Raw genomic sequence first — 24542 nt, forward strand, 5'->3', positions numbered from 1 at the left:
CTCTCCCCTTAGAAACTTAATAAGCACTTTCCAGATGTTGACCACAAACTAGAAGGATTTTACATAAAAGTTTTTTTTTCTTCTCCAGATTCACTTATGTGTCTGGAACACTACACATATCTGTATCAAAGAGCACACAAACACTCCTCTCCTCCTTCCTCCCTGCTTTCCAAGGTTGATAAGTGCCTCACTCTAACATCACAATAAACAGTAGAGCCTCGGCCTGCCAAGGCTACTCACAGAACAACTGTCAGCCCAGCTATCCTTTTCCGGAGGACACACACACACACACACACACACACACACACACACACACACACACACACACACACACACACACACAAAGACAACACAAAAATGCCCACATACACACTGCTTTTTCAGTTCCACACCACGCAAAGGCAAACACTCACACACCCACACCTCCCAAAAAACCCCAACTTTTGTTGGGCCCTGTTGTTGCTATGGTTACAAGGTCGAGTCCCCCCAGTATTCTAGGGGAGCACAGCGAGGTTCTTTAACGGTCACATGGAGCGAAAAAAAAAATCACTGCAAAAACAAGAGGGTTAGAGCTGCTTTTCTGCAGGATACACACAAACTGAGAGAGGCAGGAGTAGTGAAATGTCCAAGCATTCATTTGTACTGCATGAGCATATATAACACATGGTAACATAGCTCCCACATATTATGTGTCGCGTTCTTGTTAATAATAGTGAGCCTGTTATGACTGAATGTTTATCCAACACAGTCATAAGAAGGTTGGATGAAGTGCTCCCATAATAAATATGGATTGCAGTGGTAGTTTATATTAGATCCAGCTCTGTTTAGAGCCATAAGGAAAAGAGAAAAAAACAGTTTTGCATGAATTAAAACTTCATTTCAGACCACCTTAGACAGCACAGAGGATAAACAGAGGCTCCCAATAGTAAAAAATAAATAAATAAATATTTTACAAAGGCAGCATGGTGACCTACAGCTCAGCACAGCAGGCGACACTATACATACCAGGGAGAGGGATCCCAGTGAAGGTTTTCAAAAACCCAACATCCATACTGGACTGAATCAGTCATAATGGAAATGCATTGACACAAAGCTTTAACCTCCTAAGACCCGAACTCTTCCACGGCATGCATTTTTAAATTCTCTTTGATATTTGGGCATATTGGGGCCCGATGAATGTAAAAATAAAGAATTACCAGATTTGTTTTTTTACCTAATTTTTGTTTCTAAGAAAAATGAGAGTCACATATGAGGATATTCGTTATATCTACAGTAGCAGTATAATGTCCTCATAAGTAGATATCAGGCCCTTGTAGAGCAAAATTGAGAATTTTGGTCTAAATAACCCAAAATGTGATGTCCACATATGTGGACGCCAGGTCCTAGGAGGTTAAGGAAAGGCTCCAGGTATTGTACCATCGAGATACCTGAAGAGTCAACACGTACTCACTCCCAAAGTGTAACATTTTACACTAGGTGACAAATCGTCGGTATATTACGCTTCTGCTTGCTGCGTTACTGTTTATCCATTGTGCTCATACTGTCATCGTATCAGCAGGGGTGTATATAAGCACCATGTAAAATTGAAGTAGCAAGCTATAATGTAAACAGTCTGGGAAACCCAATTGAGGAGATAAATTTATGGCTGAACTGAAGAAGGAAGAAACAGAAGTAACTTTTCCTTGAAAGACTCATTTGGTGGAATTGGAACATGAAACACTAAAAAAAATGGAGGTTCAATCAGGTTTCATATTCCTGGACCCAGGATTCCAAAAGAGGCGTAAGCATTTAAATTTTCAGTTAAGTGAGCTTTGAATTACATAAGTGCGAAGAAAGATACTGATGGGAGGTCTGAGGATATCTGCACGACCATCTTACCCAGGTTATTATACTATTCCAAGCACTCTCAATTGAAATAAACGATAAGCAATTCAATCAAATGGGACAAATTAGTATCACAGTATATTTGGCAAGGGAAAAAAACGAGAATAGGACTTTAAACCTGCATACTGAAAAAGAACAAGGGAGAATTTGCATTACCCTGCTTAAAAAAGGAATATATTTCAGACTTATTCTGAAACTACAGTGCAAAGCAAGATGGAAGGAAACTGAAGAACACTTTACTGGGTATATTCCAATTCAAGCATGGCTGAGTGATAAAAGACTGATCCAAAAACTAATGGACCTGGGTAATAAATGGATTAATTTATCTGTGAAAACATGGCAAAATATTATCATCAAGGTTAGTTTGATAGAAGAGATAAAGAAGCTACTGACACGATATTGATTTTGTACCTAATAAATTATATGCAAACCATAAGCAATGGACCATTAAGGGTCTCTCCTTATATTGTACCTTTTTTAAATAAAGTGACACTGTGCAAAGTGTGGCTTTTAACTGAAAAATGTTAAAAAAGAAGTTAAAAAAAAAGATTCCTCTTCAGATTCCTAGTCATAGTTTTAAGGAAGAGATTCAAATAGCACTCAACAGCTTAATAAAAGTGCTTTTCAGTGCCTATTAGGCAGACTCTGATCTAAACGTGATCTAAAGAATATAAAAGGGAATCAGTACCTACATAAAGCAAAAATGGCAGAGGGAAGCTAGTTAAGTTCAGTTTAGTTTATATAGCACCACAACAACAGTTGCCTCAAGGTGCTTTATGCCAAAGACACTACAATAATATAGAGAAAACCCAACAATCAGTGGAATAAAAAGAAATCTGTTTGCAAAACTGAGCTTTCCAATGGAGGATTGAGAATAACATGTTAAGGCTCACTGGGGTTGTTTGGTGTGAAGAGTCTTCATGGATATTTCATTACTCCGATTCAGAGGTCACATCACTCAAGCTCTTGCAACTTCCTTTAATGTCCTCCCTTCATTTATGCTAGTTTTATTTTATTATTTTATTATGCTTCATTTATTGCCACATGTTGTTAAGTCTATCTTTGAAATCATGCCTAAATAGACCTCTGCATTACTTACTGTACCTTATTTATCTTCGTTTTATATATTCTGCTCCTGCGAACAATTCTGGAGAAGAAACACTTTAAACTTTTGGTGACTTTCTGCCAAAATAATGTTTAAATAAACTATTTTTCCTGCGCCTACCACTAGGCTGAACTAATGCCATGCTAATTCACGTAATGGATACATTAAGCCAAGGAAAATGAAAAGTACATCTGCCAACACTGATAACAAAGAGATCCTCCTGTAATCAGATAACTGAAACAGTGGTGACACTCAGCTGTGCACATCCGTCAGTGCAGCAGCACAAGTGGATGTGTCCCTGTTGGGCTGAGCAGAGAAATTATCGTCTTTGTTTCTAGAGACTGTTCCCATAGATTTCAATTTAGGATTCTTTGAATGCTGTGTCCCTCTCTTTTAATGTCTCTGCTTAAAGCAAGTCAGAAATCACAGTTTTACACTCGTCATCACTAGTTTTCCAACTAGCCACTGGTTTAAGCTTAATTCTTAGAAAATCAGCAGTCACATGGCTTCATGTTCCTGATTGTTTGGATTACAGCATGAAGCTTTAGCCTACACAAAACTATGCTGTTATCACTATCTCTACTTTTAAGATTAGGCTTAAAACTTTCCTTTTTGCTAGAGCATATAGTTAGGGCTGGATCAGGTGACTCTGAATCCTCCCTTAGTTGTGCTGCAATACGCGTAGGCTTCTGGGGGATTCCCATGATGCATTGAATGTTTCTTCTTCAGTCACCTTTCTCACTCACTATGTGTTAATAGACCTCTCTGCACTGAATCATACTTCTTATCAATTTCTGGCTCTCTTCCACAGCATGTTTTCTATCCTGTCTTCCTTCTCTCACCCCAACCAGTTGCAGCAGATGGCCCCGCCCCTCCCTGAGCCTGGTTCTGCCGGAGTTTTTTGCCATTAATGCCCATCTATTACTCAGATGAATGACTAATCCCTTCGGTAGGGGTTTGATTACACCAGTAATGATTTTAATTGAACACTTTAATGAGAAAATGCTTTGTTTAAATGCAGAAATTCAGGTAAATGAAAGACAGTGCTATCTACAGCCATAAATATACAAGGAAAATACAAGGATACAAAGTTGTTGGGGCACAAGCGCATTTTATAGCTGCTACATGAATGCAGTGGATTCACTGTCATGGTATTTTTACAGTTTGAACACAGCACAACAACCTCTATAAGATACAAAAGCCCTATATGAGCAGCTTACAGTATACAGGCCTGTAGACCTGTCTCCGTAAGTCTCAGCGGTGGAGAAGGAGAGAAACAGTATAAGAAAGCGACCTTGGACCGGGCGAGGAGACGCTGTTGAGCTCCGCATCAATATTTTAGCGGTAGAGTTGACACATCAAAAAAAAAGAAAAAAAAGAGAGAAAGACAAAAGAAAGAACGAGGGAGAAAGGAGAAGAAGAGAATGCCCAGCGATTCCAGAGTCATCCAATATTCATGCACGCATCATCGCTGCCATGAATATTCATATGGAGATGAATATTTAAGTGCAACTCCTATGGAGAAATTAGGTTCATCTTTACACTTATCAATAATTTGCAGGCCAGGTGAGTCTCATCGGCCACTAAATAAGTCATGTCTGCACGCACGCACACAGACGTTTGAAGGATGGGAAAAAGAGTGGAAAACAACACAAAGTTACATGTCTGCTGGTTCGCAGCAGTGCCTTGTGGGTAAGAAGAGAAAGAGATGTCAGCAGTTTGATCTCTAAAAACAGAGTATGTGCACGCAGTTTATCTATTACCATTAATGAATATACATGCGTACAGTTGCATGGTTGACACACACGTTAACTCCAAAATGTTAAAATGTCCAGCACCAGTAACACTGCTTTGTTTTGGTTATTGGTCTTTTATGTCCAATGTGAACTATCATGTACCTATTTTTAGTGTATTTTTTGCACCAATCCCTCTGATCAAATATTTAGCATCTAGCCAGAATAAGCCGGGGTTTTTGTTTACTGTGGTTTGTAAATAAAAGAAACCAGTTTAGATCCATTTCAATACTTTATTTAGTTGCAGCTCACAGTGACAGAAGCTCTTTTGACAATAGGCAGTATTTCACAAATGAGAAATATTACTGCCGTTAGAACTACCCGAAACCTCCAACTGAGAACTAAAATGAAATAATTAATCACTACGAGCACTGTGACATGAATATTGTACAGCTGAGACTGTGAAGTTAAAAATTTAGTCAAGCCTGATAATGTAGAGCCTAGCCCAGGAAAGACTGTGAAGTGCATTAAACTGGAACTGGGAGTGGATTTAGGTCCACAAGGTTCCACTCCTTGGAAAAACCCACCTAAAGTTTTTGTCTCGATTTTTAATCCACCCAACCGTTTTTAATATTTCCAACCTGACACTAGTGAAATTAACACATTGATTCATGAACATCTGCCAATTGAGTGAATCTGAATTGTACACACATGGCACCAGCTCACACATACCTCAATATTTCATTTACTGTCTCTCAAAATATGACTTACTTATACTTTTTAAACTGTTACACAGTTTAGGAACAAGTATATTTTTATTCGATTCCCCTTTTCGTGTGCGTGCGCGCACCTGTGTGTGTTTGTAAGCATTTAACCCTCCTGCCATCCTTTAAAAAACTCACACCCATCACCCTAGGGACCATTCTCAGCCACGCCATAAAAAGACCATATATCCATATTTTATTCCACTTTAAATTAGCCAACCTTGTAAAACTACTTCTCCCTGAAATATTCATGTAAAGTTTTAATTATATTTTCGTTGTTTTAACCCTTCAAATCCCAGTGTTATTACATGAGCGCCCTGTGTTATAAGCCCCAAAAACCAAAAAACGAAACTAAATATTTCCACAAAAAACCAGTTGAAGTAATATGTGATTGTCATTATAAGTAGGCCTTTAGATGGACCAAAGATTGGCACCAACATACATTTTGACCTGCCATTATTTTTTTTGCATTTTTTTTGCAATTTAAAAATTAAAACTTCAAGGCCCTGAGTCTTCATTGACATCCAAGAAAAGAAGAAAAAATAAAATCATATGATGATAATTTGGGGTTGAAAAATAGCGTTTATAATGGAAGTCAATGGGCAGAAAATGGTCCCCAGGGTGATGGGTGTGGGGATTTCTGCTGCTCAGCCATTTTAGGCTGATTTAAGGAATTCACACTGGAATATTAACATTGACAGGTAAAAACTATCCTGTGGCAAGTTTGGTTATATTCCACTGAACACAGTGGAAATGGCAGCCATTTAACACATAGCAGTGGCACAAAAAGGTCCCAAGAAGGCAGGAAGGTTAAAGGACAGAAGAGCACAATTCAGAAATCTCTAATCGTAACACATCCTGTTCTTCTGTGTTACTCATCTGGTGGCAGTGATGTCATTACACAAACACACAATCTTTCTCTCTCTGTCACACACACCCTTCTCTATGATATGGTTATGAGGGAGGCTATGCCTTGTAATCCTATTCTCCTTGGTGAGGATGAAGACGGGTGTATGTTTGTGTGTGTGCCTGGCTAGAAAAAGGAGATCTGAGGTGGAGGGAGGATTAGGGCAGGAAAGAGGAAGCCAGCCAAAGTGGGCGGGCATTATTTGCATCAAATACTTATATTTTCACAGTTACATGTTTTCTTTTTATATTGAGACTGAAGTCAGTGCTGCTCCTCCATGATGGAAGCAGAGCAGCCGATGGGCCCTTTGTGAATGTTTGGAAACATGTGAAGTCTTTCTTGCCAGGTAAAGTTGTAATAGTGCCTTATCTCCATCACCTCCTGTTTTTTATTATACAAAACAATTTGAAATACTTTACTTATTCATCGCATATTTGGGAATTTCATTTTTTATTCTTTACTATGTCTAATTTTTTATTCTTTTATTCTTTTTCTCTTATTAGAAGTTTGCTGTGTGCCTCCATGTCACATCTATAGCACAGAGTGTGCTGAACTAGATGAGAAAGTGACTCCAAACTGAGGCATCCAAGAGTGTCATAATAGGACCGTGCTGTGCCAGTTGTGAGCTATCTTATCATACTATAAAAAACTTTGTACAAAATCTTTGCACATCGCTGAATGCATCAGCTTAAAATGAACATACTGGCTGTTGAGATTGATGTAGCAACTGTAGCCTCAGCCTATTAGTTAGTGAGATCAGGTTTTGTGAACTCATCCTAACTCATCCTCCTTTTTGACACTAATGGGACCATCATTTACAAACTGAACATCATGTTGCATTCAGAAAAACTTGAAAGACTCTAGTTTACTGAGGTCTTAAAGACTCTGAAGGACCATAGACATCTATACGATTAGAGTTCCTTCTAGAACCAGAGAAGTCACCCCTGCTGGCCATATGAAAGAGTCCAAGCACTTGTACATTGGCTTTTCAGACATGGAAGTTACACTGATGTTTCAGTATACTGCAGCCTACTTCTTAGGCTGTTTTTTTTTTTTTGACCAATAGCCTTCATCTCTAAGTATGTCTGTTTTTTTGTTATATCACTAAGTTCTTGCTGACAATGATTTAAAATGCACAAGGCTACTCTATTCCAACAGGGCATATGTTCAGTTTAACACTGATAACTTTCACTACATTGCTAGCACAATCACGCATCAATTGGGTACAAGTGTGTACACTGTGAGGGCAGACAGTAACTTGATTACTTGTTTTTTCCAACCAGATTATGAAGAGTAAGTCACACACTTGTTGCCATGTCCCTCCGATGCAAACTGAAAAGTCCAGACTTGCAGGTTTTATGTGCACATTAAGTCTGCTTAAGAATATCAAATAAAGAATATCAATTGTTGCAGACCTCAAAAGAGTCCACAGAAGGTGCAGACTTCAATGAGTTCTCTGAAAGGATTACCCCTAGTTACACTATTATGGACACTGTAGTGTAAAGGGAAGCACCATGGCAGTAGTTTGATACACAGAAACAACCATGGTACATTTCATCTCAATGCACAGTTTTCCTTCATGGCCCAGCGCCCACAGGCTGGATATTTGGAAGAAGCATCAGTCGCACTGGATGCAGAAGTGTCATGTCTATTCACATGTACTGTGAGTTGGTGAAAGTAACACTATTTACCTTGAAGAGGTGATGTCTCTGCTCTTCTGACAGCATCAGCTGATGACTGTCTGTTACCATGGCGTCCATGTCCATCAGCCAATCCCACAGCTCCTGGTATTCAGCCTCAAACTCCTGCAGACTGACAAAAGGAAGTGAGAGAGAAGAAAGAGTTAAACTGTTATAATTAAATGTTTGTTTTGCTATGATTCATCTTGTCTATTTTATTATTTCCTTTATTATTGTAATTTTTTTTTGTCCTCCGGCAAAGGGAAACGTGGATCTTGTTATATTGATAAAACACATGTCTAAAAACTGACTGACAGATAAAGTTTGCTCTACAGAAAAAGACAACAGAAGGCAAAAAGAAAAAAGTGTCAAAAAGCAAAACTAAAATGCCGTTCCAGGGAGTATTTCATCACATTTTACAGTTGTGGTCATAAGTTTATAGATCATGTGCTTGAATGTCATGGTAAATTTGGGATGTTATAGAGTTGGTTCACAAGTTGAATTTATTTTGAACTTTCTCAAATCCAACACGGTCAGAAATACGTATATATACACTCCCACTAATATTTGGTTAAATGTCCTTTACCAACTTGCACCTCAGCAAGATGCTTTTGGTAGCCACCAACAAACAACTGAACATTAGACCACTCTGTGTGGCAAAGCTGACAGTTCATTTAAATTAGTTGTCTTGTGAGATTATTATAGAAACAATTATTTGATCCCCGCTGAATTTGCAAGTTTGCTCACTTCCAAAGAAATGAACAGCCTGTAATTTAATGCTAGTTTCATATTAATGGAGAGAGACAAATTATCAAACTAAAATTCAGAAAAAAACACATGACATATAAGTTATAGATTGATTTGTATGTCACGGAGTAAATAAGTATTTGATTACCAAGCAAAACATGACTTGTTGGAGAAACTGTTGTTGGTCTCCAGGTTTGCACACATGTCAGGAGGGTTTTGGTCCTCTCCTCTTTAAAGAAACCCTCTAAATACTTTTTGGTTCTTGACTGCCACCTAGCAACTTGAAGCTTCAGCTTCTCTACAGATTATCTGAAGGATTGAGGTCTCTAGACTGGGTAGGCCACTGCATGACCTTAATATGCGTCTTCTTTCGCCACTCCTTTGTTGGTTTGGCAGTATGTTTTGGGTTACTGTCATGCAAGAAGACCCATCCACAACCAATCTTCAGTGAGGCTGAGGATAGGCAGTTCTCATTCAAGACTTTACGATACACTGGCCCCTCAAAGCGGGGAAGTCGTCCTGTGCCCTTAGCAGAAAACCAACCCCAAAGCATAATGTTTCCACCTCTGTGCTCGACTGTAGGGATGATGTTCTTTGGGTCACACTCAGGAATTCTCTTCCTCCAAAGACGGCGAATTGATGCCAAAGAGCTTGATTTTGTTTTCATCTGACGACAACACTTTCTCCCAAGCCCTCTCTGAATCCTTTAGATGTTCAGTGGCAAACTTAAGATAGGCCTGGACATGTGGACCTTTTTAAAACGTATAAATTCCATGAGCAGTAATGTCAAAATGTTTAAGTTGCCTTAAACATTTTAAGTTAACACAAAAAACCCACTATGTGTTTGTTTCCACTCACAGGTATATTATTAAATAGCTACTGAGAAGAGAGACATCCTGGATACACATTTTGGTCGAACCAAATGGCAAAGTTTATGTTTAAAACTTTGTGATGATTCAGAAAAAATAACATCCAAGCTCCTACTGACATCTTCAGCAACTGTATGGGTGTCTTAGAAAGATATTTAGATATTGTGTTCATGACAGTTTATACAATCAGCACCCAGGCTGTTTAAATTTCTGTTTAAATTTTAATTTTGTAAAACTGTATTCAGACGTGGTTAATATTGTTGGGTCTTTAGCTTACAATATACAATGCCTCGAGGCGCCTAGACGCTACATAAATAAAACTGAATTTAACTGAACTGAAAGTGTAGTACGATAAATAGTCTTACACCCTCACGTCTTCTGTCATCCCCCCACTTCTTGCTGCTTCATCCCACTCCCTTCCCCATTCTCCTTATCCCAGATTTCACCCCCACCTCTTTCCATTTCACCTCATTTTTCCGACCTCTCAATGTCATGGCTTTGCCTCCCACATCCTCCTCTTGCCCAGAATTTCTCCTCCACCTCTCTTTTTCCTGTTTCCTCCTCCTTTTCTTGTTTCCTAGCACTTTCTCTAAATCTTTCTACCTCCCTTTTTTTCTCTTAACATCGTTCCTTTCCTTACTCTCTAGTTCTCCCTCCCCTTTTTCAGCTCACTCCTCCCACTATCACCTCCCTCTTCCCCTTCCTAACTCATCCTCTCACCTCCCCCTTCCCAACACAGGATCACATCAAATATTTATGCTGCTGGAACAGGGGCCGATTGCTCAAACACGCGCATTACTGTCAGCCGTTTTGTTAAGGTGCGTGTGTGTTTATTATTTATATATTCACTGGCTTTCGGTCTCGGCGGGGATCGCCAACATGTTTCTCAACATTAGCGGTGAAATTGTTTGGAATTCTCCGGTCGCTGACGACGACAGTTTGACAGCTCTGTCAGACCCACAGTATTTCCACAGTGACTCGCACACAAGCACACACACTGCACGTACATGCCAGGCAAGGCGACCACACATTAAGAGGTGCTCTCTGAAGCACACACATGAAAATCACTCAAATACACAAACACACACTTACTGAAAATCACAGTTACCCAGAAAGCCGCATACATATTCATCACTTAAAAAAGGAAACACACTACAATTTGATGTTCCATCAAAGTAGGGAGAGTAAACTATGAATGAAATTATGAAAAAAACAACAAATACAACAAAAAATACTCAACTCTCTACCATTGTCTCCTACAAGCTACAAAATTCAAACTATTAATATCTTTGGAATGAATGCATGCATTTATGGGCCTGAATCAGAATACTTTATTAATCCCTGAGGAAATTATATACACGTACATATTTTTACATCTGTTGTTTTGCAATATAGACCCAATAAGTGAGTCTTAACCAAGGGGCAACCTCTGAAGCTGAAAAATGAAGCCAATGCTACATGCATACAAAACTGCAGTTCTACTCACTTTTGGGGCCCAGCCTCAAATGGTTTGAAGTGACAATTTCATATTAAAATGCCCAACTTTACAACCTTAAATGTATATTTACAGCTTGGCACAAAAAATGGATTTAGGATAGGTTCCCTCTTCATAACTTCTGCGAATTTTGAAATCATCATTGATCTGAATACTGGAGTTGGGGGCGAGGTGGCAATACCTGACTGGGACACCTGTTTGACTACAGGTCGTAGAGTACCTGAACAGTGTCTGTAGACAAGTCCATCAGTTCTATTTAAACTACTACCACAGCAATATGCTTGCAACCAAACACAGGGAGTTTTTTCCAACTGGTTGGGCGATACAGATTTTTTCCCTAAACAGGGACAGGTTCTTGCCAGGGGATCACTAACCAACCTTACGTGACTGGGGCATTAGCAATCATTTTCGTAGTGTGTGGCATCAAACTCCAGCAACCACTCGCAACCAGTCAGAGAATACTCGTTGTTCCTTCAAGACCGGCCGTATGGTTTCAGACCAGTCTCTAGGCCTGCATGACTGGGCATTATTCATTTGATGCTACACTGTCACCATGATGTTCACATGTACAAACTGGAGGACAAGTTAGCATCACGTGGTTATTGGTCATGTGTTTTCAAAACCTTAATAAAATTATACTTCCTGCATCTTGGAAAAGTTTACTTCTGCTCCCACACATAAAGAACTTGTAACTATGGCATTTTCTGAAATATTTATCATGTTAATTGCTTCTGTCATCTCAAGAATACTTATGATTAATAACCACTTTAACCTTTCCTCGTGACTGAGAGTTTTGCATGTAATAATTTTGTGTTATTTTGCACAAACTTGTTCCCAAAGCTTTCTGTTCTTATCCTGTTCCCCACTTTTCAAAAATGACCTTAGTTTATTCTGTGGTTTTTATATCCATCACAATTTCGAACTTGTCCCCATTTTCTGTTTTTACTTTCTAAAAATTGTTTTCTTCATCTTCTGCGGCTTTTTTCATAACTCCTTTTTCCTGCTCACGGCTACAGAGAAATAAAACAAGATTTGCCAACATTTTTCCACCTGTTCCTCCTAACTCCCCCCGCCTTGATCTTCTGTTATTTTCATCCTATCCTTTCCTCACACCTCCTGTCCTCCACTGAAAGTGATTCTCTGTGAAATAAAAGCTAAACCGAGGAGAAAAAAGCAAAGCAAGCAAACGCTGCTTCCTTCCCCCAGAGGCGGTGTTCCTCATTATGCGCTGAGCAGAGCGGCCCTTTACTGACTAAGACAGATGAAGCAGATACAACACTCGTACAGATTGTTTTCTCTTGTCGTTTTTCTACCTCCCCTCCTCTCCTCCATTTCCGTCTTGTTCTCACACTAATGTTAACTAAATGCTTTGTAAAACAGTATCTCACGGGGGGTGGAAGACGAGAAAACAGACAAATCGGAAAGGAAGGATCGACGAGGCGCCACTGTGGGGCTGCGTTCAACACCGGGATGGTTACAGAGTGTTTGAAGTGTCAAGTTCGTTTTCTGTCACACTGCGCTGACGGAGCGCACAAGAGTATTATAGAGAGCCTTTCTGACATTCAGTCACCTGAGGAAATTTGAATTATAAGGATCTATTATTCATTTCTACCTCAACATAATTCCAGTCAACACTGGATATAAAAAATAATGTGGATAGAAAGTGTGCAAACCTACATGGAAAAACATACTGATATCTACACTAGCTATCCAGACATTTTTCAATAATGAAATAAATGTGCATCTGATGAGATTAAGTAGTTAAATGCCATGTGTTTCAGTGTAACACTGACCTCTACACATCCTATACGTCTGTATTTTCTATTTTCTACCCAAACACAACAGAGAATGGCACACAGACACTAAGCAAAGGAATTTGTTGGGCCCAGCTTCAATCTGCAATGAAGGGAATATGACAGGAGTGTCCAACTCCAGGCCTCGAGTCCCGGTGTCCTGCAGGTTTTAGATGTGTCCTTGATCCAACACAGCTGATTTAAATGGCTAAATGACCTCCTCAACGTGTCTTGAAGTTCTCCAGAGGTCTGGTAATGAACTGATCATTTGATTGAGGTGTGCTGACCCAGGGCGATATCTAAAACCTGTAGGGCACCGGCCCTTGAGGCCGGGAGTTGGACACCCCTGCACTGTGACAACCAGATGGACAAGTTAATTTTCCTGTGTGATGCTATGATAGATGTTGAAGTTCTGTACTTCTTTGTCTCACAGCTCCAGATTCCTTCCATATGTCCTTCAGTCAGTGTTGAGTTTTATGTGAGTGATGTGAAATACATGCTTTTCAAAATAACTGCTGTAACATTGTTAGTGTCCTCTATTTTACAGGGTTTACTAACCCTGTAAAAATTTCAAGTTCTGAGTTTCTGTCTTTCCTTTCTGGTATTTTGTACACAGCTGTTTGAATAAAACTATATGGTGATATACAGCTAAATGCTCCGATATCTGGCCGTGAGGTACTGTTGAGACACCTTGCTATTGATTATTGGTGTAAAATAGCAGGTGATAGTCCACCCAACTGAAACTTAAAATGTCTTCATGAGGGGCCTAAAAAATATATTGGAATCTTTCATTTTTAAATACTTTCTTACTGATTTACTCTTTTATGTATGTATATATATATATTTTAATGATCTGTGGTGTCATTATTTTGAGAAGTTCTTTAACTAGTATTGTATTTTAAACAGGATTCAGGATAGATACCTTGTTGCTAACTAAAACACTCTCGGTGTCTTTCAGGCTTAAATGGACAGATTTGTTATCATACTTCACTTTCTACTTCCCTTTCTCTCTCTCCCTGTCGCCTGCTGCTGCAACGCCGATAGCGGCTGTAACTGCTGTCTCTAATTCATCATCCTCCATACAGCAGAAAGAAGAGAGCAAGGGACATAAGGCAAGAGGAGGGAAGGCAAGGCTCTCAGAGAGAGAACGAGAAAGAGGAGAGGAATGGAGAAAGAGGAAACTGGAGAAGGTAACAATAAGATGAGAAGACAGATATTCTAAATAAATAAAAGTAAAGAAGAGGATGGGAGTGGTGCATAGAGGAAGGCAACAAAGTAGTTACACTGAGAGAAAGGATGCAAAATAAAGCAAGGTGAGCAGGAGAAAAACATGAAGAGAAATGAAGAGGTAGCAGAAGGCCAAGAAAGAGGAGACAAAGCAGAGGTCAAGGAAGAGCAACTGGGAAAGAGCAGGAACAGAGGGTGAGGAGGAACGCAGGGAGCGATGGAGTGAAGGAAGAAAGGATGACAAGAGAGGAGGATGAAGCGATAGAATGAAAGGTTGAATGAGTCATATTGGCAGCCGTCACCTTTCAGTCAGAGACTCTGCTGGATTTATGAGGTGATTCACTGACACTCACCCAGTCTAATGGATTCATCCTACAGAGACATTAAAATCGAACTGTCGATGAAGAGCAGCGCAGAGGCCCGTGCTGATATTCACACACTTCTTCATTCATCCATGCTAACGGGTTCACCCTACGGAAACATTCAAATCAAGTTGTCCACAAACAAAACCCGGGTGCTTAATCAGTCATTCACTCACTAATTTATTATTTTATTAATCTTGGAAAAGAGCGTGGTGCACAAGTTTAATTTATTTAGACTTTTGTGGACTAAAAACACTGACTAACACGTCGTACAATAGGAAAGTTCCCTAAAACTAAACTAAAAAACTAAAACTAAATGTGAAAAAACAATTTAAGTTAACTAAAATAAACAAACTGAAATGATTTCGTCAACTTGGAAAACTAAATAAAATAAAACTATAGATGAAATGTTCTTAGTCCTGTTTGCCTGACGAGGCATTGATGGACGAGTTTATTGAGACTGTGAGTCAACTCATTTCAGTTTAATAGCAGTACTGATTTTCCTAAATCTTGCCTCTGACATACAGTATGCCCTCCATTACGTTAACAATTCAAAAGATTAAAAACAACACTGAAGCTAATAAAAACTGAAATAAAACAAAACCGTTTCAAATAGTAAAAACTGAACAGAAACAATGATTAGTCCTGAAAAAGATCTAAAATGCCATCTTCAGCTACCAAATGGTTGTAGACAGCCATCAAAAGTCTGTGGTTAAAGTAGAACTGGATAACAGAGTTTTAAGGTGGTATCACTGTTGCCTCACAGTCAGAGGGTTCTGGATTCAGACCTGTGTAGGGTCCTTCTCATTCTTACATTAAGTTCATTCATCCATATATTTACAAAGTCTAAATCCTCTCTCTGTTTCTCTTTTATCACAAAGTCATTAATTCCTGCAAAGTCAAGTCACTCAGTCATTCAGTTAAACATGCATTTGCTTTCAATTCTAATGTTAGTCCTTCGTGTATTCATGTTGGACTTTTTAAGATATAAATATGTTAAATAAGGTAACAAGTGAAACCAAAGTACTTATTGGTATTAAAAGTATGACTTTGATGTATGTATATATATATATATTTCTGCTCTGAAAGGTTTCATGTCCTGATTGGTTAGAAGCTTGGACATGCCTCATCTTTCCTATATAAGCATTTAGATTATTTTGAACATAACAATAAGAAATATGAAAAATAAAAATTGACTTTTAGTTACTTTAGTTACTACAAAAAATCTATATCTTCCACCCTTACTAACTTTCATTCTGCTAATAATTTAGAATTGAGATATTTTGCTTGAGATTAGTGAATAATTCCGTCTGACCTTCATTTTCTTCACAACTGAACCAAAACCAGAAATCTCAACAGAATGAAACTCACAAAGAAAAACATGTAACATCCAATTAATACAAAACGCATCACACACACCACTGCACTGGACAGACAGACACACACACACACGCTCACACATACCCAAATGTAAATGTGAAAGGCAACAGCTAACATATGAATAACCAATTAGAGCCCGACACATTCAATGTAAATTACTGAAATATTACGCCGCAGCCTCAGAGGGCTGAAAAACACAAACAAGATGAGGCTTTCATTTACATTTGTGCTGTGGGTTTTCACTCTTTGCGCACAAACAACTTGCGCATGTAACAACTGTTATTTAATTCAAGTAGAAGACAGTCCAGTGGCACTGCAGTGGGTTTGATTCGTATATGTGGACACTTGCACAGACAACGCACGCACCGCACGCTTCGCGGAAGCCACCGTGAAGTCACACTGACAACACCCGCAAAGTCTGCAGAACACAACATGCTACAGACTCAAAGGGAGTAATTTAAGCCTCAGTTTTTTTATTTGCATACACACTACTCAGTGTATGTTGTCATTTTCTTTTTGTGTGTGTGTGTGTGCGCCCTGTGTGTGAGTGATAACTGCAGTGAGAAGCTCCTCAAAGCCGGGGATGAAACGCCGACAGGCAGCGTGACCAAACACGGTGCTCGCCGAGCCGAGCCTGGCCACACCAGATTACTGCTGTTAACGCTCATGCTCTGTGTGTGTGTGTGTGACTGCGTTTAGCTGCATGTGTGTGTTGTCTGTTATGTTTGCCTGTGTCGCTTCTATCACAACAGACAACACTGACCTGCTAGTTTTCACTCTTATTATTTTGCACTCCATTACGCTCTGCAGCTTCTGTCCTCTGCACGTTCAACACACAAACTCGAACACCTTGTTTAACAGGCCCAATGAAATGGTGGAACTTCTAAAAGTCAGAACAAAGGACTTTAAAGTGGACCTGTTATGATGATTTACAGCTCCCTGGATTTTATTCTTGGAATACACAGGAGCAGCAAGAAAGAAGTCCTCGTTTGTCTCCTATTGGGCCTTAGTTCATTGTTTTAGCTCACTTCCTGTTCCCTTTGAGCCACTTTTCTTCTAATTGGCTGCACATCACAAACAGAAAGTTTGAACAATGGTTGGCACTTCTGGGCTCACAGGCTTTGTCCCTCAATTGACCATAGGAGGCAAATTCAGTTTTATGAGTGCATAGAATTTCTACAGGGTGTATGAAAAGAATCATGTGTCTCCTACAGGATATATTTTTTAAGTAATGGACACAGAAGCTTGGGGTAAATTTCAAAATACATGGCTGAATATAAAGTTTTACATGCAAAAACGTTATATTCACTGTTCACAGAATTGGTGGTGTCCTGTCCAGGGTGTAGTGCACATTTGGCCCTAGTTGGGATAAGCTCGAGCCTATATTACACTAAATTAACACATTAAACTGATGGTTTAAAGTGGTCGCTTAGTGTCTTACGGTTCTGTAGTACTTGCATTGATCCCTGTGACTTCTCTTAAAATCTCAGGGATCACCTCTAAAGTAGGGAGCTGTTGTTATCCTGGCTTGATAACTTTTAAATTCTATATAGAGAGACCGTCTGATTCTCATAACCCCAAGAATGAAGATCCTCAGCCTAGTCATGCGGCAGGTTTGAGGTTTGTTAACCAGTTTGCTAAATTACCGTATTTTTTGGAGTATAAGGCACACTTAAAATCCTTTAATTTTCACAAAAATTGACAGTGCGCATTATAATCCGGTGCACCTTATGTATTAATTCTGGTTGTGCTTACTGACCTCGAACCGATTTTATGTGGTACACGGCGCTCAAAAATCTGTGAAAATGTGTTAGTACGACTTTGGTAAGCCACGAAGCTGCACCGCATGATGGATTGTCGGAGCATTACGGCTACCGTAGTCAGGAGCCTCGCGGAGTTACTGTGCTTCAACATAATATTACTCTGTGTGTATAAGGACCCCAGAATGGCACCTATTAAGAGACATGCTTACGAAGCGGATTTCAAACTCAAGGCTTTCAGTCATGTTTTGTTTCGCTTAATGCGTCTTATGTATGAAAATAGACCTGTTGATTAATATTGCACTTCATAGTCTGAAATATACGGTAGCCTAGTGGTGGATGAACTGTAGCCCAGGAGGTCAATGAATACTCTACCAATTCGATTCTGAGTGTATGCGTCATAATTAGCACTACACGAATGTGTGTGTACATGAGGGATGTGGGGAAGTTTTAACAGGTCCTCCCATAGTAGACATGCATTTGTTTTACAAAATAGAGCACTGTAAAGCAATTACGGAAGCTAACAGAAAATTACTGATCACTTATTCTGTTGTTTCCTGTTGTGCAGTTACCTGTTGTTCCTGGCCAGGTGATTGCCGCGCCTTCTGTTGGTGGGTGAGGGGTACTGCAGGCTGCTTAGTTTGATAGCCATCTGCTCTAAGGCCATTCGCTGGGCTTCGCACTGACTGGTGGTCTGCTCCGCCTGGAGAAAACAACAGAACACAGGGGTATATATTACCCAGACTGAATTATTTCTTACACTTCTTTGGTTCATTCTGAGATTGCGTTCACATCAACATATTCTCTGTTATGTTTGTTAGTTGTACCTTGCTATAACCAATGAGGACTGATATGCTGTTTCCACGATATGCTGTGGATGCTGATGATAGTTCAAAGGGCTTCATAACAATCAATATAAGAATATTAATGCAAGAAAAGAAACTAAAATACCTCTTTGCAATGAAAAATGCAACTTACAGGTTTGATTAGCAGCTTCTTTTGAGATGTTTTTAACTGTTTTGAGAGAATAATTTGTGACATTTAACGCTCAAATGAAAGGGTTTTTAAAGAATATTTTGCACTACTGCTGAATCTTGAGATGATGTTGTTTTATAGTTATTATAAAATTCCCTTAAGATGTCGTCCAATACACTGTTAATAGGTTTCTGCACTGTAAAATGAAGACTTTTAATGCTACATGGAAATTTATGTTTTATGTTTTAGTCGATTAGATAAATAAATGAATAAAACCATCCATAGAATTTAAAAATAAATAAAAGTAGACCCTATGCTGGTAAACAGTCTAATGTCAAATAATCTGTAATGTTACAAATTAACACTATGTCTATGCATGTCATGTTCTCAGTTTGCTGAATTGCAGGTTTTCCATGAAAAATTCCTGCCTTTCTCTGGTTTAGCACTTCTGCAAAGACCCCTCGAGCGTAAGACTTTTTAATACATTCTAAGGTGAACTTAATTCAGTGCTTCTTACAACGTACAAATACCCTGTCTTAAATAAAGACCAAGATGACCAGAATCAAGGTAACATAGTGAGCCTTCTTGAAAGCGAACAGAACGTGTGTGCATGATGAAGTCGGCGGTCTGAGTGGGATCATCTTCCACTGAGTGTGATTAGCTGTTTATTGCAGATGAAGGAGATTCGGACGTGCCCTTTAAAGCCCTGCAAGCATTCAGCAAGCCACTAGAAACACTCTCCATACTTATCCTCTGCGTCAGCTGACAACATACACACGCATCTATGAAACGGCACGTACATGTGTATGCATATAAATGTACATACACACACAAACATTTCACTAACACAGATCACCCATAAAACCTGACGCACACATTTAATACGAATTGCTTTTCTCTGGCACAAATTACCCCTCATACACACACTCCTATCAAGCTCGCACAAATGTTCCCATAAAGCCACACATGCGCACAAATTGACCATCAATTGCTTCACACACAAAAACAAACATATTCACACATGGAGCATGATTCGCTGCTCTTTCTCACAAATTATCCTTCTCTCTCTCTCTCACACACACACACACACACACACACACACACACACACACACACACACACCACAGCTAGTTGCACTCGGTATCCAGACACAATCATATAGAGGCACTCAGAGCGCCGCTCAGATGTAATTGCATACAAACTATATGGAGATGAGGCCTCAATTGAACCAATGAAGGCAGAGTGAGTGTGTACAAACAGCCCAATGTGCACACATACACACATATGACCGCCTGCTTTTTCCTCATTCAGTAACAATCTGAATAAAGTGTTGTCGCGTCGAGTTGCGTTCGCCGTCCGATCTACTTAGCGGACTCGACGGAAGGATCTGGAAAGGTCATCCAATCTGTAGAAGGCAGAGCTGCTCAATCAGCGAGCTAATAAACAAACCGGCAATACACAATCAACAGCACTGTCTGTGTTGAGGTGTGTTTGAACGAGAGAATATTCTGTTTGTGTATGTGCTGCTGTTATAGAAATGAAACTAACTGGAGCCTCTCGGAGGAAAAAAAAACAGAGTTTATCTAAATGTCTCTCCACTTTCCTTCATTACTTCTCTCTATTTCTGTCTTGGTTGTGTTTGCAGACTGTTTGCTGGCTAGTTAGTCGGTCAGTGAATCAGTAAATCAGTCAAGTTGTTCATTAGCTGGTTAGACTGTTCTTTTCTGTGCTAATATGTTCCCTCAGTCTATAACTTTGAAGCCAAGCCAAGAACTACATTTAAAAATTGCCTCATTTATGTAAGCTTTTTGCACATTTATCAAGTAAATTACTGCACTTACAGCAAAGCAGAAGCGACCTTGGTCAAAAGAATAACCACGGCAGGACAGCTAATCCAAAAAAATGAATTAACATTGAAAGGGGACAATTGTGGTTTTACTAATTTTCTGTCATTTATATACTGATACAATGTTGGGTGTCAGGAGTTGGGTCTGTAACCCAGCATTTTGAATTTTATTTTGTATTTTGATATGTGGAATGTGTTAAGTTCTTTGGTTGCTATTGTTACTTAGGATTGAATTGAGTTTCTAGTTCTTCTATAACTCCTGATTTAAAAGTCTTTTCTTGTCTTCAGTGACAATATGTCATGTATTTGTTGTCTGTGTGTGTCATGTAGTCGGTGTTATTATGTCTACATCTCTCCGTGATTCCAGTTTTATTTTGAAAGTCTTGTGGTTCTATGTTCAATGTGCTTAGTTTTGCTCTTCTCCTGTGGAGTTATTATGTTCATTTGTGTCAGCCATGTCTCCCCAGGTGTTTCCACTTCCCTCATTAGCCTTCTGTGTGTTTTCATTCAGTCTTTGGCAACGTCCACACGGGTATTTTTGAAAACGGAGATTTTCCGTTTTCGTTTTAAAAAATAATCCCGTCCACACGTAAAGGCAGAAATGAAGGAAAACGCTGCTAGGAACATACCAAAGCAACAGGTGGCGATATAGTCCTAACCGTGCAGGCCAATCAGAAGTCTAGAAGCCTCGGTGGGAAAAAGAAAACAAAGCTGGGGCATAGAAGCAGAACCGAGTTGTATGTGTGGAGGGACAGTAACTGTGTGTGTATATGTAAGCATTTAAACACTGCAGATAGTACAATTAACAGTAACAGTATTGTAGAAATTCATTTCACCGAAACCATAACGTGGCGCACAGTGTGACGTTAAAAAAGGCGCACACCTTTGACGCTGCGTTTTCTGCATTTTCTCCGTTTTTCTCGTCCACACGTAAATGCAAAAACTGAGTTTTCAAAAAGATCCATCCTGGCCAGAGTTTTTAAAAATCTCCGTTTTCAGTGACCAAAAACGCCGTTTACGTGTGGACGAAAGGTGCAAACGCATAGAAAAATCTGCGTTTTCAAAAATACCCGGGTACGTGTGGACGTAGCCTTTGACTGTTTTCTTTCCCGTTCCATGTACTACATGATTCTGCTCAGGTCGTGTTCATGTTTCATGTTCATGATTTTCCTCCTTATAGTTTCTCACACGTTCCTGTTCACAATCATGTTCACGCCTGTTGTCATAGTTACCAGTTTAGTTTTCCCTGTTTAGGTTTTAGTTTCGTTTTTGCCCCTGTTCGCCTTTTGCTTTATTTTCTACTTGTGTATCAGCCGTAATAAACGGCTTGCTTTTTGTTTAACCTTAGTACCTTAGGGCGATCGTGGCTCAAGAGTTGGGTGTTCATCTTGTAATCGGAAGGTTGCCGGTTTGAGCCCCGGCTCGGACAGTCTCAGTCGTTGTGTCCTTGGGCAAGACACTTCACCTACTGCTTACTGGTGATGGCCAGAGGGGCCGATGGCGCGGTATGGCAGCCTCGCCTCCATCAGTCTGCCCAAGGGCAGCTGTAGCTACAACTGTAGCTTGCCTTCACCAGTGTATGATTTGTGAGAGTGAATGAATAGTGGTATTGTAAAGCGCTTTGAGGGGTCCCGAAAAGCGCTGTATAAATGCAATCCATTATTATTCCCTGTCTGCACTTGCGTCCTCATACCAACCCTCAGGCTGCGCTGTGACAGTTGGATGCCATTCAGGCAAAACTAGTCATTCACATTATCTGAAATGAACTTAAATTAATTGTCATGGTCCAGAGTCATGTGACCCAGTGTTTCTAAGTTTCATGATATTTTGTTATTCATCTGTATTCTAGTTTCTTTTCAGCTTATCTACTTACATTCTGTCATACCTACTTGCAGTTATATTTTATGGTTTATTGGACTCCTCTTGTGTCTCATCCCTGTGTTAATTCTTCCTTAGAGGTTTGTGAGTCTTATCTGTCATGTCTCCTGTCTGTGTAATTCATGTTGTCAAGCTCATGTCACTTCTGTGTCTTATTTAGGGTTCTTGTTTTACTTTGAAGGGTGTTCAATGTTCATTGCTTTAGTTTCACTTCCAATGTGGTGTCATTTGGTTTGTTCTAGTCAGCTGTTTCCTCACATGTCTCCACTTCCCCTGATCACCTCATGTATGTATTAAAGTCCTCTGTCTTCCTGTGTTCAGTGTCCCGTCGTCCTTGTTCCACCCATCATGTCATGTCAGGTTTCAGGACTCTGTGCAGGTCATGGTCATGTTGCCTATTCATGTATGAGTTCATTGCTCCTTCATGTTCCTGCACAAAGTCCTGTTCATAGTCATCGCAGTCTCCTTTTCATTGTCTTCCTAGTTATCATAGTTAAGTCTGTTTCCTCAGTTTTCCCAGTGTAGGTTCCAGTCTTGTTTTGCCTCTGTGCTTACTGCCTTGTTTTGTTGACCTGATTATCAGCCGTCATAAAAGGCTCGCGTTTTGTTCAAGTTAGTTGTGGTCTCCTCGCCTGTGTCTGCACCTGGGTCCTCACACACCCACACACTGTCTCCCCCCACAAACTGCGGCATGAATTAAGTGTCTTAAGTTTTAATTTAGGAGTGATAAATTTGAATTCTCCTTTTCCAAATTCCATTTGAACTTCTGGGACAGACAAAGTGGTGAAACATGGAGGACAACAATTTCCCACAATTTCTGATTAATATAAGTCAGTATATAAGAAGCAAACCAAAAATAGCCTTATAAATAAAAGATCTACATATAAATATATATAGTAGCTGAATCTACAACATGACAAAGCAGACCACTCAAGCTCAGCATACAATGCACAAGGGTGAGTAAAAGTCTTAAAGTTTGTAATAAATCCCATCGTTCCAGAATAAACAGAATGCAGGATATGTAAGCATTCTGGGGACCCATGTATATAAATCACATCACCATAACCAAACAGAGACATAAAAGTCTTTCTGGCCAGAAACAGATAGACAGGAAAGTAAACACCAAGTTTCAATTTCAATTTTTTCACCGAATGCGAGGTGTAGACGAGAGTGAGTCGTCAATTGTTTTTCCTATGTACTTATATTGAGATGCTCACTCAATCTCTGAGCCCTGAAGTATATAATACATGAGAGGTTCAGGGGTTTATATTTTGAATTTTTAAGTTTTAAATCACACAGGCTATGCTATACTGCACTGGAACTGACAGAGAGCCTGGCTATAAGAGGAGTAGATCATCATATCATCAGCATAAAAATGAGGACTGATCACATTAAGCAAGCTAGAAGTCACTGAGGCCTGATTGATGAATAACTCTGAAAGCATCCAACGTTTTCTAACAGCCCTTCGATGGCAAGTCTTGGTTTTAACTGTGTCAAATGCTATGGCTAGGTCAATAAAAATGGATGCACAATGTTGCTTGTTATCTGCTTGAAACAATCACTTTTAAGGCTGCTATAGTTGTACTGTAATTTTTCTAGAAGCCTGACTGGAAATCATTTAAAAATCTCCAGAGGGGAACTTTTTCCCCTTTTTCTGCTCTTCGTTAACAAGAACTTCCAGAACTTTGACAAAAGCAGATTATTTAGAGATGGACTTGTAATTAGTCACAACTGAAGTATCCCAACCTTTAAGCAAAGGGAGAACAAAAGCAGATTTCCAAATAGTTGGAATTTCATTTGTATATATATAAGAAATCCAAACAAAAAATGACATTGGTATTTTTGTGCAAGCAATCCCTATGAGCTTTCAGCTCAGATTTCAGACTGCTCTAAACACTCAGTTTCAGACTTTTTAGCTGACTCATGGCTCTTAATGATGTCAAAGAGAGTGGAGATCTGTATTTAGTCATCTCAGACACAGAAGCTCCATCCAACTACTGCTCACACCTGTTTTATATTGACAGAACGTTGGTTTAAAGGAAGGAAGGAAGGAAGGAAGATGGGAGCAAAACAGTTTGTTTTAGACCTTAGATGACAGGTCTCCAACTCCAGTCCTCGAGAGCTGCTCTCCTTCAGCT

At 39.5% G+C, this 24542-nt stretch overlaps 1 protein-coding gene across 1 annotated transcript in view; it reads right to left on the bottom strand.

Annotated features, from left to right (window-relative positions):
- Positions 1-24542, bottom strand: part of akap6 (A kinase (PRKA) anchor protein 6) — a 238045-nt gene that overhangs the window by 86747 nt on the left and 126756 nt on the right. The window contains exons 14-15 of the mRNA XM_085440867.1: positions 18278-18408; positions 8085-8205 (exon numbers count right to left, since the gene is read on the bottom strand). Of these exons, the coding sequence (XP_085296993.1) occupies positions 8085-8205; positions 18278-18408 (252 nt within the window). The remainder of the gene's footprint in view (positions 1-8084; positions 8206-18277; positions 18409-24542) is intronic.

This window comes from Copadichromis virginalis, linkage group LG19, assembly GCF_057382275.1.
Source record: "Copadichromis virginalis isolate Kocher_CV1m ecotype Utaka linkage group LG19, C_Virginalis_male_GT1.1, whole genome shotgun sequence".
In the NCBI taxonomy this organism is placed as follows: Eukaryota; Metazoa; Chordata; class Actinopteri; order Cichliformes; family Cichlidae; genus Copadichromis; species Copadichromis virginalis.